General features: G+C 43.6%; 1 protein-coding gene across 1 annotated transcript in view; it reads left to right on the forward strand.

Annotated features, from left to right (window-relative positions):
• Window positions 1-222: 222 nt before the first annotated feature.
• The window catches only part of LOC135715105 (homer protein homolog 1-like), an 88465-nt gene continuing 72777 nt past the window's right edge, over window positions 223-15910 (forward strand). Inside the window, exons 1-2 of the mRNA XM_065238523.1 lie at window positions 223-301; window positions 10171-10298. Of these exons, the coding sequence (XP_065094595.1) occupies window positions 223-301; window positions 10171-10298 (207 nt within the window). The remainder of the gene's footprint in view (window positions 302-10170; window positions 10299-15910) is intronic.

Raw genomic sequence — 15910 nt, forward strand, 5'->3', positions numbered from 1 at the left:
TCAAAAGTGGCTTGCGGGGCAGTATTAGCTCAAGAGTATGACGATATAGAGATGCCTGTGGCATTCGCCAGTAGGACGTTTACAAAAAGCGAATCTAATAAATCAACTATAGAGCGCGAACTGGCCGCAATCCACTGGGCAATTAAGTATTTTCGACCGTATGTATATGGAAGAAAATTTATTATAAAAACCGATCATCGACCACTTGTTTATTTATTCACTATGAAGGATCCATCATCCAAACTAACGCAGATGCGATTAGATCTGGAGGAATACGACTTCATAGTGCAATACATAAAAGGTAAAAGCAACGTTATTTCAGATAGAGTGAATCTTGATATACATGAACTTAAAAATATGTATGTTATAACTAGGTCAATGACCAAATGTAAAACAACTTCTTCAACCGTTCAACTGATTCCAACGGAACCTGATCAATTCCGAGTGTATGATGCCATTAACGGGTTAGAAACTTTTGATTTACCAAAATTAAGCTTCTTATATAATCAAAAAACTAAAAGAATAGATTTAATTTTATTTAATAGAAATTATACCAAAAGTCTAGCTCTAGCGCTAGATCTTGAATTAAATAATCCAACAAATATATCATTCATGCTACAAGAAGCATTTGAAAAAATTGACAAAGGGATCCCTAATATTAAAATGAATACGAAAAATACAATTACATTAAAATAAAAAAAGGCCAAACAATTTGCAATCGCAACAAGCGATATAATTTTTCAGTACGTTGATGTCAACTTATTTAAGGAATTAGGTAACAAAATTCTCAGGAATGTTACCGTATTGATATATGAAAGACCTAAAATAGTAGAAAACGTAAAAGATATTGAAAATATTCTATATCAATATCATAACACTCCGGTAGGAGGACACATCGGAATAAATCGTCTCTATAAAAAGTTAAGACCAATTTATTATTGGGTTAATATGAAAAAAATAATTACAGATTACGTAAAAAATTGTAACCTTTGTAAAACAAATAAACATTTTACAAAGTAATACCCTTCAGCTGTAATCACTACCACACCGATACGACCATTTGAAGTAGTAGGGGGATGGTGTGACGTGTGCATTCCACATGTCATCGAATCCCATCCAGCACATCGTGAGAAATCAATTATTCCCATGCCATCGAACTGCTTATGCAACGAATGCAATGTGTGCATAAAGTGGTTCGATGACTTCAAACAGTTTTTAATAATTCTAACATGACACCAAAAATGCCATGGTCAATTTCACTTATTCAACGGCGCACTGATCGCATCGTTGTCAAGCGCACTTGGCGCGAACTGCCTTCTCCACATTCTCTCCCTTTTTATCATTCTCTCTCCCGCGAACATCGATCGTTGATTGGCGATCGTTTACATAACGATTTTACATAATTGTCTCCAAGCGTCTCCAGTAGGAAAACTGTAAACTTGAAAAAGGATTAATAAAAACCAACTACCATTGTCTTTTGAACTCTAAAACAAAGCACATCAATTAATTTGATGAGATATCACGTTCGTGGAAACGAGGGACGTTTCATCTGGGAGTGACTTTAGTATTCTTACAGCGCACTTTCGGGGAGGCGCATTTTCGTTTTGAGGATCCGTTCGTTTTCAAAGATGCGTGTACCACCGTAGAGTCACCCTCATCGGATGAGTCAGAGTCCGATTCTTCAGCTGACAAAATCGAAAATTGATTTTCATCTTGGACGGCTGATGCAGCCTTCACCTGACTGTTTGGAGCATCCAGAGATTGAACGCTGCACTTTATCGGAGTGCTGCTTGTACATCGGGCACTCTTGCAAGGAGTGTGGATTCTCGCCACAGTAAGCGCATTTTATAAATTCTTTGTGGCAAGAATCCTCTTTGTTGTTTTCACCACATTTGCCACAACGAGTTTTGTTGCCGCAATGGCTGGCTGAGTATCCCAGCCTTCTGCAGTTGGTACAATTATATACCCTCTGTACAAACAACCGCACCGGAAAAAAAGCACCATCAACTTTGACAAAGTTTGGGAGAACTGAACCAGCGAAAGTCACCCGAAACGAGTCTGAAGGCTGATAAACTTTCTTGCCATCTTGCAAAGATACTGAATGCAGTTACCTGACATCCAGTATCTGTACCTGCGCTCCGATTTTCGAGTTTTTGAAGCAACCCGATGATCGTTTTAAGTTCTCGACACTCAGACTCGCATTGGTGTACCAGCTTGCTTCTGATGATGTTGCTGCGCGACAGCAAAAATCGAGGAGGAAATGAGGAGCGCACACTGAATTTCAAAGAGACTTTGAATTATTCCTGCAAAAGGTGCCATCAATCAAAGCAAATCAAATTCCTCTGCATACAACAAGTTGTAAGAGTTGCACTCGGTCAAACCGTTCAGGTGTGTCAGCTTCATAGCTTACAAAAACCGTTTGCATCAATTGTGAAGGAGAAAACTTACGACGAAGAACCGTCAAGTCAGATTACTTATGGTATTTCTGTACGGAAAACTCATAAAAATGTCGAGTAAAATGTAACACTTGCGTTGTTATATTGAATATAGATGTAAGGAATGCTGTGAATGATGACAATAAGAAATTTGTATTGTATTGAAGCAAAACCATAAAATAAGAGATAATTATTTTTTTTTTTTTTTATCTAGTTCGTTTATTTGGGAGGCTCAATCGCGTTAGCTTTACGGAGCCGATAATTCATTGTTCACTGTGTGTAACAAAATTCACTTAATTCTATGTCTAGTAGGAGTTGGGCCGATTACTCGCGGCTTACTCGAGGTTAGAAGGGTACATTTTCGAAGGATAGGATCAGGGGAGGAGCTTGGGGTAGGGTTTCGTTGTCTCATCAGAGCGTTGTCGCCAGTATGAACGGTAGTGCTGTTCTAGCTTCGTCCGGAGTTCGACCGGCTATGGTGGGTGACCAGTGGGCGACGATGAGACTCATCGAGACGGGGGGACAAGACAAACAAAAACTAATAAAGAGAGACAAAAGACAAAAGGAATTAAATTCTTATACTAGACATTTGAAGAAAAACATAAACGGACTGCATATAGCAGAGATCACGGGTTGCCAACACGTCTCTGATAGGAACATAGGGTTGCCTTCCTTGGGCCTCGAGGGTATTCAAAAGTCGCTCTCTGGCGGCGTCATTATCCGTACATTGCCAAACTGCGTGTTCGATGTCATCGTAACCGTTTCCACACCGACAGATGTTGCTGTCCACGAGGTTTATTCTATTGAGATGAGCATCTAGCGAGCAGTGGTTGGACATAAGTCTACTCATCACGCGAATGAAGTCACGACTTAAGCCCAAGCCTTTAAACCACGCTCTCGAAGAAACATTAGGAATAATTGAATGTAACCACCGTCCAAGATTTCCAGTGTCCCAATCGGTTTGCCAACTCGAAAAGGTACTCTGACGCACTAAATGGTAAAATTCATCGTGTGAAATTTGCCTGTCATACAATTCGCCTTCCTGCGCGCCCACCTTTGCGAGAGAGTCCGCCTTCTCATTGCCTGGGATTGAGCAATGTGAGGGGACCCATACAAAGGTAATCATATATGATCTTTCGACCAGCACACACATCTGCTCCCTTACCTTTGAAAGGAAATAAGATGAGTGCCTACCTTGTTTCATCGACCGAATAGCCTCAATCGAACTGAGACTATCCGAGAAGATGAAGTAATGGTCTGTGGGCATATTGGAAATCATCCCCAATGCGAAGTTGATTGCTGCCAGCTCAGCAACAAAAACGGAACAAGGTTCCTGAAGTTTGCGGAAGGCGCTAGAGTTTTCATTGAAGACACCGAAGCCAGTGGATCCATTGAGACGGGACCCGTCTGTAAAATATCTTTTCATGCAATTGACTTGTTGGTACTTTTCAGTAAAAATACGTGGGATAATAATAGGTCGAAGTTGATCGGGAATCCCATGAGTTGCTTGTTTCATGGTCAGATCATATTCAATTGAGGAACTGCGATTGGTGAAGTGAACACGGTCTGGAGTATAACAAGGAAGACACATATCTGATGATATGTAGTGGTGGTAGATTCTCATAAATCGAGATTGTGTGTTCAGCCCAAGAATTTCTTCAAAATTAGCAATTATAAGTGTGTTCGTCACTCCGCATTTGATTAGTATTCTGAGAGAGAGCTCCCAGAAACGGTTCTGGAGGGGTGTTACTCCTGCCAGAACCTCGAGACTCATGTTATGCGTTGAGTGCATACAGCCTAGAGCAATACGCAGACAACGATATTGAATTCGTTCCAATTTTATTAGGTGACTTTTTCTTGCCGAGAGAAAGCAGAAAGAGCCGTACTCTAGAACAGAGAGAATAGTTGTTTTATAAAGCGTTATGAGGTCTCCCGGATGAGCACCCCACCATGTGCCGCAAATTGAACGGAGAAAGTTGATCCTCTGCTGACATTTTTGCTTCAAATACGTAATATGGGCATTCCAAGTGCACTTTGAATCAAACCAGACCCCAAGGTACTTGAAAGACAATGATTGAGTAATGTTTCTGCCCAAAAGATTAAGATGCATTTGGGCTGGGTACCGCTTTCGAGTAAACACTACCAGTTCAGTTTTCTGCGGCGAGAATTCGATCCCTAGATTCATAGCCCAAGAAGACAAGTTATCTAAGGAATTTTGCAATGGTCCTTGCAAGTCCACGGCATGTGGACCTCTTACGGAAACCACACCGTCATCTGCAAGTTGTCTTAGCGTGCATTGTTCTGCCAAACAGTTGTCGATATCTTTGACGTAAAAGTTATAAAGAAGAGGGCTGAGACATGAGCCTTGGGGCAGGCCCATGTAGCTAATTCTGGAAGTTGTCAGTTGTCCAAGGGAAAAGTTCATTTGCTTTTCTGACAACAAATTGTACAAGAAATTATTTAAAATTCCAGAAAGTCCACATCTGTGCAGATTGTCTGACAGAATTTCAATGGAAACTGAATCAAAAGCCCCCTTAATGTCCAAGAATACTGAAGCCAATTGCTCCTTGTGTGCAAAGGCCAGTTGAATATCTGTGGAAAGCAGCGCTAGACAATCGTTTGTTCCTTTGCTCTTGCGGAACCCAAATTGTGTATTTGATAGCAAGTTATTTGATTCGACCCAGTGATCGAGTCTCCGAAGGATCATTTTCTCCAACAATTTCCTAATGCACGAAAGCATAGCAATCGGACGGTATGAGTTATGGTCAGACGCTGATTTGCCAGGTTTTTTAATGGCTATTACTTTGACCTGTCTCCATTCAGGCGGTACAATGTTGTTTTCTAGCAAGGAATTGAATAAATCTAGCAAGCGTCTTTTAGCGATATCTGGGAGATTTTTCAGAAGATTGAATTTAATCATATCGCTTCCCGGTGAGGAGTTGTTCGATGAAAGAAGAGCCATAGAGAAATCCAGCATTGAGAATGGTCTTTCCAGAGAGCCGCCGCTAGGAGACGCTTCTCGAAGAATATTTTGTGCTGGAACTGAGTCCGGACAGACCTTTTTAGCGAAATCGAATATCCATCGGTTGGAGTATTCTTCACTCTCATTGAAAGATGAGCGGTTACGCATGTTGCGAGCCACCCTCCACAAGGTGTTCATTGAGGTTTCTCGTGAGAGTCCCTCGACGAAATTGCGCCAATAACCGCGTTTTTTTGCTTTGATTAATTGTTTCAGCTTTGTCTCAAGCTTTGAATATTCCTCGAAGTAAGTGGAGGTTTTGTGTCTACGAAAAGCTTTGAAAGCATCAGATTTTTCTACATACAATTTTGTGCATTCTTCGTCCCAACCAGGTGTGGCTGGTCTCCTTTTAAAGGGTGCACTTGGAACTTTTCTTTTTTGTGCTTCCAGTGAGCTTTTGTAAATCAAATCGGCTAGGAATCGATATTCTTCCAATGGTGGAAGCGCATCTATTGATTCGACACCGATTGTCACCGCCGTTGCATATTTCTGCCAGTCGATGTTCCTTGTAAGATCAAATGGAACCCGAGATGGTTCTGCAGAGTGAGGGCCACACTTTATTGAAATGATGATTGGCAAATGATCGCTACCATGGGGATCATTGATAACCTTCCACTGACAATCCAATGATAGCGATCTTGAACACAAAGATAGGTCGAGTCGGCTTTCTCGAGCCGGAGGTTTTGCTATACGTGTCGCTTCACCAGTGTTCAAAATAGTCAAATTGAAATCGTCACATAAATCGTAAAAAATAGCCGCTCTATTGTCGTCATATAGATCGCCCCACCCAGTACCATGGGAGTTCATATCACCCAGAATTAATACTGGGGATGGAAGAATCGAAACTAGATTCCAGAGTTGACTACGGCTAATGGAGGTTCTTGGTGGAACGTATACTGAAGCTATGCAAAGATCTTTGTTCTTCACATTTATTTGGCAAGCAACGATTTCGACGCCGGATAGAGCAGGAAGGGAAATTTTGTAGAAAGGGTAGCACTTTTTGATCCCTAAAAGTACTCCTCCATAAGAATCGTCTCTATCCAGGCGTATAATGTTAAAATCGTGGAAGTTGAGTTCTTTATCGGAAGAAAGCCATGTTTCACAGAGAGCAAATATATCACAATCAGAATTGTGAAGTAAAAATTTGAACGAGTCTAGTTTAGGCACTAGACTACGGCAGTTCCACTGTAGCACAGTGATCATATCTTCAACCTCGTTCGACGAATTATCCATCGAAAGATATGATTGATGCAAGGAGGGGCCATGAAACAGTCAATTGCTTAAGATATGATTCTAACGTTGGAAGCAAGGCAGAAACTAAGCTTCTTAGAGGGTCTTGTATGTTGAACATGTTTAATATGAATTCCACAATGTCCGAAAAAGCTAGCAAACCTCGTTCGGACTTGGATTTCTTTTGAGAAGTTTGAGGAGCAGCTTTTTTATTTTTTTTATCTTTGTTGGGCAATGGCGGAAAATTCTTGCTGCATCCAGGGATTGGATCAACAGGAGCCTTCGGTTTTGTTTTTTCATCCCCATTACCCTGGGAATTTGGCAATCGTCTGGAGGTGACTTTAGTTTTCTTACGGCGCACTTTCGGGGAGGGGCATTTTCTTTTTGAGGAACCGTCTATTTTTGAAGGTGCGTGTACCACCGTAGAATCACCTTCATCGGATGAGTCAGAGTCCGATTCTTCAACTGACAAAACCGAAAATTGGTTTGCATCTTGGACGGCTGATGCAGCCTTCAACATTTGAGCATATGTCTGCTTGGAGCGTCCAGAGATTGAACGCTGCACTTTATCGGAGTGCTGTTTGTACATCGGGCACTCCTGCAAGGGGTGAGGATTCTCGCCACAGTAAGCGCATTTTACTGATTCTTTGTGGCAAGAATCCTCTTTGTGGTTTTCACCACATTTGCCACAACGAGTTTTGTTGCCGCAATGGCTGGCCGAGTGTCCCAGCCTTTTGCAGTTGGTACAATTATATACCCTCTGTACAAACAACCGCACCGGAAAAAAAGCACCATCAATTTTAACAAAGTTTGGGAGAACTGAACCTGCGAAAGTCACCCGGAACGAGTCTGAATGTTTATAAACTTTTTTACCGTCTAGCAAAGATGCTGAATGCAGTTGCCTTACATCCAGTATCTTCACTAGCGCGGTAGCGAATGTCGAGTTTTTAAAAGTTCCCGAGGCATGTTTCAAGTCCTCGACAGTCAGACTCGCGTCGGAGACCACGCCTTCTATCTCCACATCTCGAGAAGGGATGTAGATGTTGTACTCAACACTAAACAACTCGTGATCAGCAATTTTATTTGCCACATCATAAGTCGGTGCTTCTACACGCAGTTTGTTGAATCTTTCTTTGTGTACCAAGATTCCCGGATACTTACGCAGCAAATCTCTCGTTATGTCGAGAGTTTTCAAAGGTTTATTTTTGGGCCGAAAAAAGACAACCCATGGTCCTTTCGAAGACGGTTCATAGTATCTGGTTCGCGTAACGTAGGCATCGGAAGATGCCATAAGTGTTGCGCAAAAGCGGTGCGCAACCACTTAAGAAGGAAAAAAAATAAAACCTTCACTAATTAATTAATTTTAATTACTAGTAATTAAATTTTTTGCCCGACGTACGAACAAATCAAAAAGAAAAAAAAAATCGAAACAAAAAAAAAAACTTATATCTACTTGCAAAAAGTTGTCTCACTATGACCCATACTCCCCTACCAGGGGTGAGAGACAGAGTCACGCGCCACGAGGCAAAATTAAACTACAATAGGGAGGCAATGGACTTGCAAAATGTATTGTCTAATACTTATGCCGGTTGTAAACAACCTATCTGCCGTTGCAGCTAGATGGTCCGTTTGCTGCTGCTGGTGGTGATGATTGGTGTTGGTGGGTCGGCACGATGATGATAAAATGACTTGACGACCGGATGGATTACCGGGGTGGATTAAAGCTGGATGGCAACTCCAAGGGGCTCGGCCCATGGAATTCCACTTCCTCTGTTGCACACTGGTCACTTGGGGCACCCAATGGGGGGGTGAAAAAACCGCTCGGGCGGAAAAAACACCGAAAAAAATTAGATGCCGCGCGACTGAGACCGGGACGTTGTTAACCGACTGAGTGTTCAACTAGGAATGAGATAATTATTTTTACTGTTTATTTTCGTTCGTTTGTTGTTCAAATGTATTTATTAAGTATTATCCGAAGCAACACTAGAATCTCTTTGACAGATTGATGATATCTGAAGTGATATTTATGGCCCTTCGGTGAAAAATCGACCACTTTTCAGGTTAATCCAGGTTAATTCTGCTATTTTATGGTTACCGGGTAAGTGAATCTATTTGTTGGGAAGATATTTCAGCCTTATTCACGATACCATGCATTTTGGAGCTCTTATGTGTTACCCTATAACGAATATGTATTATTTTCGTGGAATAATTTAATACAGCGTAATGAATAAAAAAATAGCAACAGCTCATCAAAATCATAGCTCGAGGCAAACGTTCAAAAACTGACGACTTTTACGAAGAATCTGGATATTCGGGTGTTCTATGGCTACCAGGTGTTTTAAATAACATGGAAATGAGATTTCTCCATTTTATACAAGGCGCTGTGCGATTTGTAAAAAAAATAGAAAAAAAATCATGAATCTCTAGGACTACTTTTAGTAGCTGACCATTTTCCTGGTGAATCCGGATATCCAGAAGGGCGTTTAATGGCCATTGGGGGACCAAACTAATATGGCACTAAGACGAGCGGGCTACACATCTAAATCTCAATTCTAGATGCTCAAGAATTCTCACACTATCGAATCAATCTTCGAAAAATCTTCAATAATTTTTCGCATCTTCTTGCATCACGCATCATCTTTTTGCAGGAAATCTTCAGAATCGTAATCAATCTTCTTTCTATCTACGCAGCGTTTGCGCAGCTAACCACAGCAAAATACAATTTTTCCTGCATTGTAGATAGAGTCACCCCCCTCGCACTGAGATATATCTCCTCAACTAAGGGTTCTACATTTTCAAAAAAAAAAAAAATACGGGTCTCTTTTTAAGTCTATTTTCCCGGTGATTCCGGTTATTCAGAGGACCGTATTTTGGCCCCTCGGTAGCAGAATCGATATGTTGATGTCATATTTCCTCTTTGCTAATGATTATATGTAAGTTAGAAAAAATCGCGGATCTCTAGGTCTACTCTCAGGATTTGACTATTTTCCCGGAGATTCCGGGTATCCAGAGGACCGTATTCTTGCCACCTGGTAGCAGAATCGATATGCTGATGTCATATTTCCTGTATGCTAATGATTATATGCAAGTTTTGGATCGCGGATCTCTAGGTCTATTTCCACAGAGCCACCTTTCACTGGTTTTATAGTTCCGATTGGCCACCCACAACTTCAATCGGTTCCTTATCTGTTTCATTCGAAAGTAGATAGTCATACCTTACAAGAAGTGGCTCAATATTAAGATGTGGTCACAAAATTTGCTGAGAACCAGTCATATCACCATGAATCGACACGCATTTTGCTCGAGACTTTTCCGGGTATTCCGTTGCGGCTGGCCAACCACAGGTCCAATTGAATGTCTATCTGTTCCAAACGAATCATCACTGAATCATAACGATTGATCATTGCATTGATAAGAACTAGCCATGTCAACATGCATCGACACGCATTTTGCAGGGGTTATGTCAATTAAACAAAGCAAAATAAGTTTCTTCAATTTTTGACATTTTTATTAATGTTTGCCTATTTTTTTTCAGCTCTGCTAATGCCAAAAAATGGGAAATTGAGTTGGCAACCTTGAAGAGCAACAATCTTCGCCTAACAAGCGCACTACAGGTATGAATATATTATATTATTTTTTATAATTTTTCGTATATATATTCGCAGCTCCACTTAAACTCATTCCTTACTCTCTCCTCTGCCTGGATCCTCCCGGGACCACTGTGAAGCGACTATTTCGAGGGATGCTCATGCACTTGTCATACTCTCAGCGGTAGCTGACATTGCTAGATCGCTGCTCTTTTCTCCATTCATGCTGTAGTTTCGACATAATCTACGTGACTGCCCTACTGACGGCATTCCAAGTGACCTCCCCTCGACACATTTCAAAGATGACATTCTCAACGTTAAAGACTAGCATCTCCCTTCGCACTGCCTCAAACCTTGGACAGTCGAAGACCACATGCTCCGGCGTTTCATCGACGTTGCCACATTCTGGAAAGAGGGGTGACGCTGCGTGTCTGAACCGATGCAGGTATTGGACTGCAACTGCATTAGGTGGAAGTTGACTTTTCCGTGTTTTCTGTTCACCCAGGTCGAAAGATTCGGTATTAGTCTATGTGTCCATCTACCGTTCTCCGCCGTGATCCACACCTGTTACCACTTAGCCAACGGCTCCACTCTCAATACTTTCCGTACCCTTACGGCTTCTCTCCGCCTGTAGCACTCGGTGTCCTAACGGTGATGCCGTTAGGGATCATTCCGGCGAAAACACATACTGCTTCCGACGAGATGGTTCTGTACGTACTCATGACTCGCATGTTCATGAGCCGGAATTTTCTGTTCAGTTTCCTTTGGTTCTGCTTCGTTTCCAGCGCTGAAACCCAGGCTGGACCTCCGTACCTTAGTATCGACGACGACACACTGACCAGAAAACGCCTCTTGCTACTGCTGGGACCAGCGTTGTTTGACATGATTCTAGGTATCGCGTTGATGGCCTTCGAGGCCTTCTCACAGGCATATTCGGCGTGCCTGTTGAAGTTTAGCCGGTCATTGATCATCACTCCCAGATATTTTAACACACGCTTCAAAGCTATGGTGTGCTCCCCGACGGTGATTTCTGTCCACTGTACCGCTTTACAGTTACTGACCAATAGCACTTCCGTTTTGTGGTGGACTATCTGCAGCTTCGCTCCTTGCATCCAGCTACCAATCGTATGTATCGCCTCGGCGTGGAGGCGAACCAGCCCCAGGCTGAAAGCCTCCCTAATAAAGATAAATCAATCAATGTATCGCCTCGGTTGACAACACTTCCACCTCTTCGAGCGTCTCACCTGTTACCGCCAAGACGACGACATCCGCAAAGCCAACGTTCTTCACTCCAGAACAGCTTCAGCGTTAGCACGCCATTGTACATCCCGTTCCAGAACGTTGGTCTAAGGATGGAGCCCTGTGGAACTCCCGCTGTGATCTTAATCGATCTCTGTCCCATGTCTGTCTCGTAGACCAGAACCTGGTTCTAGAAATAACTCATTCTATGCAGCGCTTCGCTGTTGAACGCATTCTTGACGTCTATCGTTATCATGGCACAATATCGATCTTCTCTCCACTTCTGTTCGGACGCCTTCTCGGCTCTCTCGACCACTGTCGGAATTGCATCCACCGTCGATCTCCCTTTCCGGAATCCGAACTGCCTCTCCGTCAATCCATGCTCACTCTCCGTGCATTTCGTCAGCTTGTTTAGGATGATCCTCTCCAAGAGTTTTTGAAGTGTATCCAGCAGGCATATAGGCCTGTACGATGCTGGATCCCCCGGCGGTTTTCCTAGTTTCGGCAGCAATACTAGCTTCTGTATCCTCCACCTGTCAGAGAAGTGACCCTCGTCCTGGCATTTCTGTAGCGCCATCCTGAACATGTCCGAGGATGACTGGATCGCCGCTTTCAACGCTACGTTGGGGATTCCATCTTAATCGGGAGCTTTCTTCTTCTTCTTTCTTCTTCCTCGCATTTCAAGCTTATTGCGTATGGCATATTAGCTTATTGCGTGCTCTCAACTTAGTGTTCTAGATGCACTTCCACAGTTATTAATTGAGAGCTTTCGATGCCTGTACCATTTTTGCATTAGTATAATTGTGTGGCAAGTCCAATCATACTTCTATGCCCAGGGAAGTCGAGAAATTTTCCTACCCGAAAAATTCCTAGACTGGACCGGGAATCGAACCCAGCCACCTCCAGCATGGTCTTGCTTTGTAGCTGTGCCTTTACCGACTGAGCTAAGGGAGGTCCCTAACCGGGAGCTTTGTTCACCTTCAATTCTTCCCCCACTGCTACGAGTTCTTTATTGGTGACTTCGACGTTATCTCCCTCTCCTTCTTCGTACGGTGTAGATGGCCAGGTCATTGGGTCGTGCTTCGGGAAAAGTCCTTCCACGATTACTTTCAACTTCTCTGGGCACAATTCAGCGGGCATCGTTGGACCTCTGATCTTTGCCATCACGACTTGGTATGCGTCGCCCCAGAGGTTGGCATCAGCGTCTTGACACAGCTCATTAAAACAGTTTTACTTGCTCTGATTTATCTCTCGTTTAAGTGCGGCCAGGGCCTCGAAACACTCCTCTCCGTTCCTCTCTGTCTGCTTCCGCTCTTGCTCTCTGAACACGTCTTCTGGCTCTGAGATAACTAGCGTGGAGAGTGCTAAGTACCTCGTTCCACCAGTAAACTGGACGCCGTCTGTTATTTGGCTCCAGTTTCCTCGGCATGGTCGTGTCACATGCTCTCACTAAAGTTTCTGTCAGCTCGTCCGCGTTTAGATCTGCGGGCCTCCTGTCCACACGAAGCGCCTCAACGAAAATATCCTTGTCGAAAGCCTTCGTCTTCCACTTCCTGTTACAAGTTCTCGTCCTCCGTACTGCCACAGTATTCCGTTGATCGATGCCATATCGTATCGCCTGATGGTCACTATGGGTATATCCTTCGCACACTCTCCAATCCATGTTTGCCACCAGCGACGTCCTGCAGAAAGTTACGTCGATAATGGATTCCCAGCCATGTCTGCGAAAAGTACTGCTGGTGCCTTTATTGGCCTGCATATCTTCCAGTTTATGCCGGCCAATACCGGTCGTCGTCCGATCAGCTCTTTGGTAAGTCCATCCAGCATGTCATTGAACTTCTCCATCGTCCATCTGGGGGGTGCGTAACAAATACACATGAAGATTCCGTTGATTTTGGCGATCACGAAACCTTCGTATGAGCTCGCAACCACTTTGAATGGGGTATCTGCCCATCACTTGTATAGCAGCCATCCCAGTTCTATCCGCCACCCAGTTACCGTTATCGAGAGGGACTCGATACGGTTCCGCAATGATTGCAACGTCGCACTTTGTTTCTGTTGTCGGCTGCCACAACAATTTCAGCAATGTCGCAATGATTAAGGTTTATTTGGGTTACCTCCATTACATTGTGTGTGTGTGTGTGTGTGTGTTTTTTTTTTTTTTTTTTTTGAGAGGGGACGAAACTGGGCGCACAGTCACGGTGACACGGTGTGTGGGATTCTTATCGCACTAAAACCTTCTTGGACGCCTTGCCCTTTTCCCCCGGAGCCACTTGTCGTATTACTTCGGAGGGGGCCGTGCATTACGCACCTCACTTTACCTCAGCTAATTGGCGCTTCCAGTTCCTGATCGTCTCTCCAATTTGTGAGCCATTTAGCTCCGAGCGTCGCGTTCTACTTGGTTAACCCCGGTGGTGGATTCAGCCTACTCTGACGGAGAGTTCTCCTGGCTTCGGCTTTTAGTTCGCACTTGTGTGAGCACATTACTACTTTCTAGTTGGTCTTCTCGCCATTTTCGCTGCAGCGCTGACATGATCTGCGTTACTGCTCTGCTGACGGCGTTAAAGGTGCCCTCTTCACGACACATTTCTTCGACGACATTCTCCGTGCTAAGGGCGAGCATATCCTCTCGCACAGCATCAAATCTAGGACATTCGAAGACCACGTGCTCTGGTGATTCTTCCACATTCCCACACTCCGGACAGAAGGGTGACGTTGTGTGTCCGAACCGATGCAAGTACTTCTTGAAGCAGCCATAACCAGACAGGAACTGCGTCAAGTGGAAGTTGTTTATTGTTTATTGTTTAAGCTTATTGTTTATTGTTGTTTTACATCAACAGGCTGGATGAAGCCCCAATGATTTTAACCTTATCAACTATGGTAAAAAAACACATTCAAGCATGGTCATAACATAAAAAACATTAAAAAACATATATCTTATAGTCAGTTACTCCTGCCGGCGAAAAACAGAAGAAAACTCGACGAAGCGCATCACGGGAGAGATGAAAGTCGAAAACAGATACAACTCTGTTGAATGTTCTTTGCAGTTCGCAAATCGCACCGCACGCTCCATAATTTTTTGCGACGTAGAGGCAGTCTTAGCATAAGGTTATTACGAAGCGGTCGGGGTTTAACATTCAGGTCAATTTGCCTCAGGATAGCCTCACAATCTGTCCTTCCTTGCAGGATATCGGCCACGGTTAGGGCTCTGTTTGTGTCTTTTCTAGTCCGGAGAAGTTCTAGGTCGATAAGTTGACAACGGCTTTCGTAACTGGGTAATCGAAACGGATCATTCCTAGGCAATCTACGCAACGCAAAACGAAAAAAGTGACATTGAACAGATTCAATTCTTTCGGCACCGTTGTTGTAGTTTGGGTTCCTAACAGCTGAACAATACTCAAGCATTGATCGAACAAGCGAACAATAGAGAGATTTTAGACAGTAGATATCAGTGAAGTTTTTAGTTATCCTAAAAATGAACCCTAAAGTTCTTGACGCCTTATCAACAACATAAAGGGTGTCCGCGATGAAATTGCCACACTATGAAATTGCTCTAACTTTTTAACCGTTGGGTAGAATTTAATGAAAATTTGGGTGGATTTAGTTCATAGTGCATTATTTACATCCTGCAAGTTTTAAAGTCCTGTGACCAAAACTCGCGGAAATGGAGTCGAAAGAACAGCTCATGCGTGATAAAATCTTGCGCATTCATCACGAGAACAAGGATCTCTCGCATCGTTCCATCGCTAAAACGTTGGGAATCGCGAATTCCACGGTGTCGCGAGTGATTAAGCGGTTCGAGGAACGGTTGACCACCGATCGGAAGCCCAGAAGTGAAGGAAAAAGTATTCCATACAACACCAAAAATCACAACCGCGTAGTTGGGGCCTTCACCGAAATCCGAACGCCTCCGTTAGGGATGTGGCTAAGAAGCTGCACCTAAGCCGAAGTTTTGTCCAGAAGGCCAAAACTAAGGCTGGGCTTCGAACGTTCAAGGTACAAAAGGCCCCTAATCGCGACGAGAAGCAGAACAAGTCCGCCAAAACCCATGCCAGGAAGTTGTACCTCAACATGCTGACGAAAGTTGAATGCTGCATCATGGACGACGAAACATATGTGAAGGCCGACTTCAAACAGATCCCCGGCAACCTGTTTTTCACGGCCAAGGATAAGTTCAGCGTTCCGGAGCATGTCCGCACTCAGAAGATGTCCAAATTTGCGAAGAAATTCCTGGTTTGGCAAGCCATCTGCACGTGCGGGAAGCGGAGTGCACCTTTCGTGACCCAGGACACGATGAACGGACAGGTGTACATAAAAGAGTGCCTCCAGAAGCGGCTGCTTCCTCTCCTGAAGGCCCACAACGTCCCAACAATCTTCTGGCCGGATTTGGCCTCATGCCA

The sequence above is a fragment of the Ochlerotatus camptorhynchus genome, unplaced genomic scaffold, assembly GCF_037179485.1.
Source record: "Ochlerotatus camptorhynchus isolate MF236.1 unplaced genomic scaffold, CSIRO-AGI_Acam_v1.1 ptg000811l, whole genome shotgun sequence".
NCBI classification, from domain to species: Eukaryota; Metazoa; Arthropoda; class Insecta; order Diptera; family Culicidae; genus Ochlerotatus; species Ochlerotatus camptorhynchus.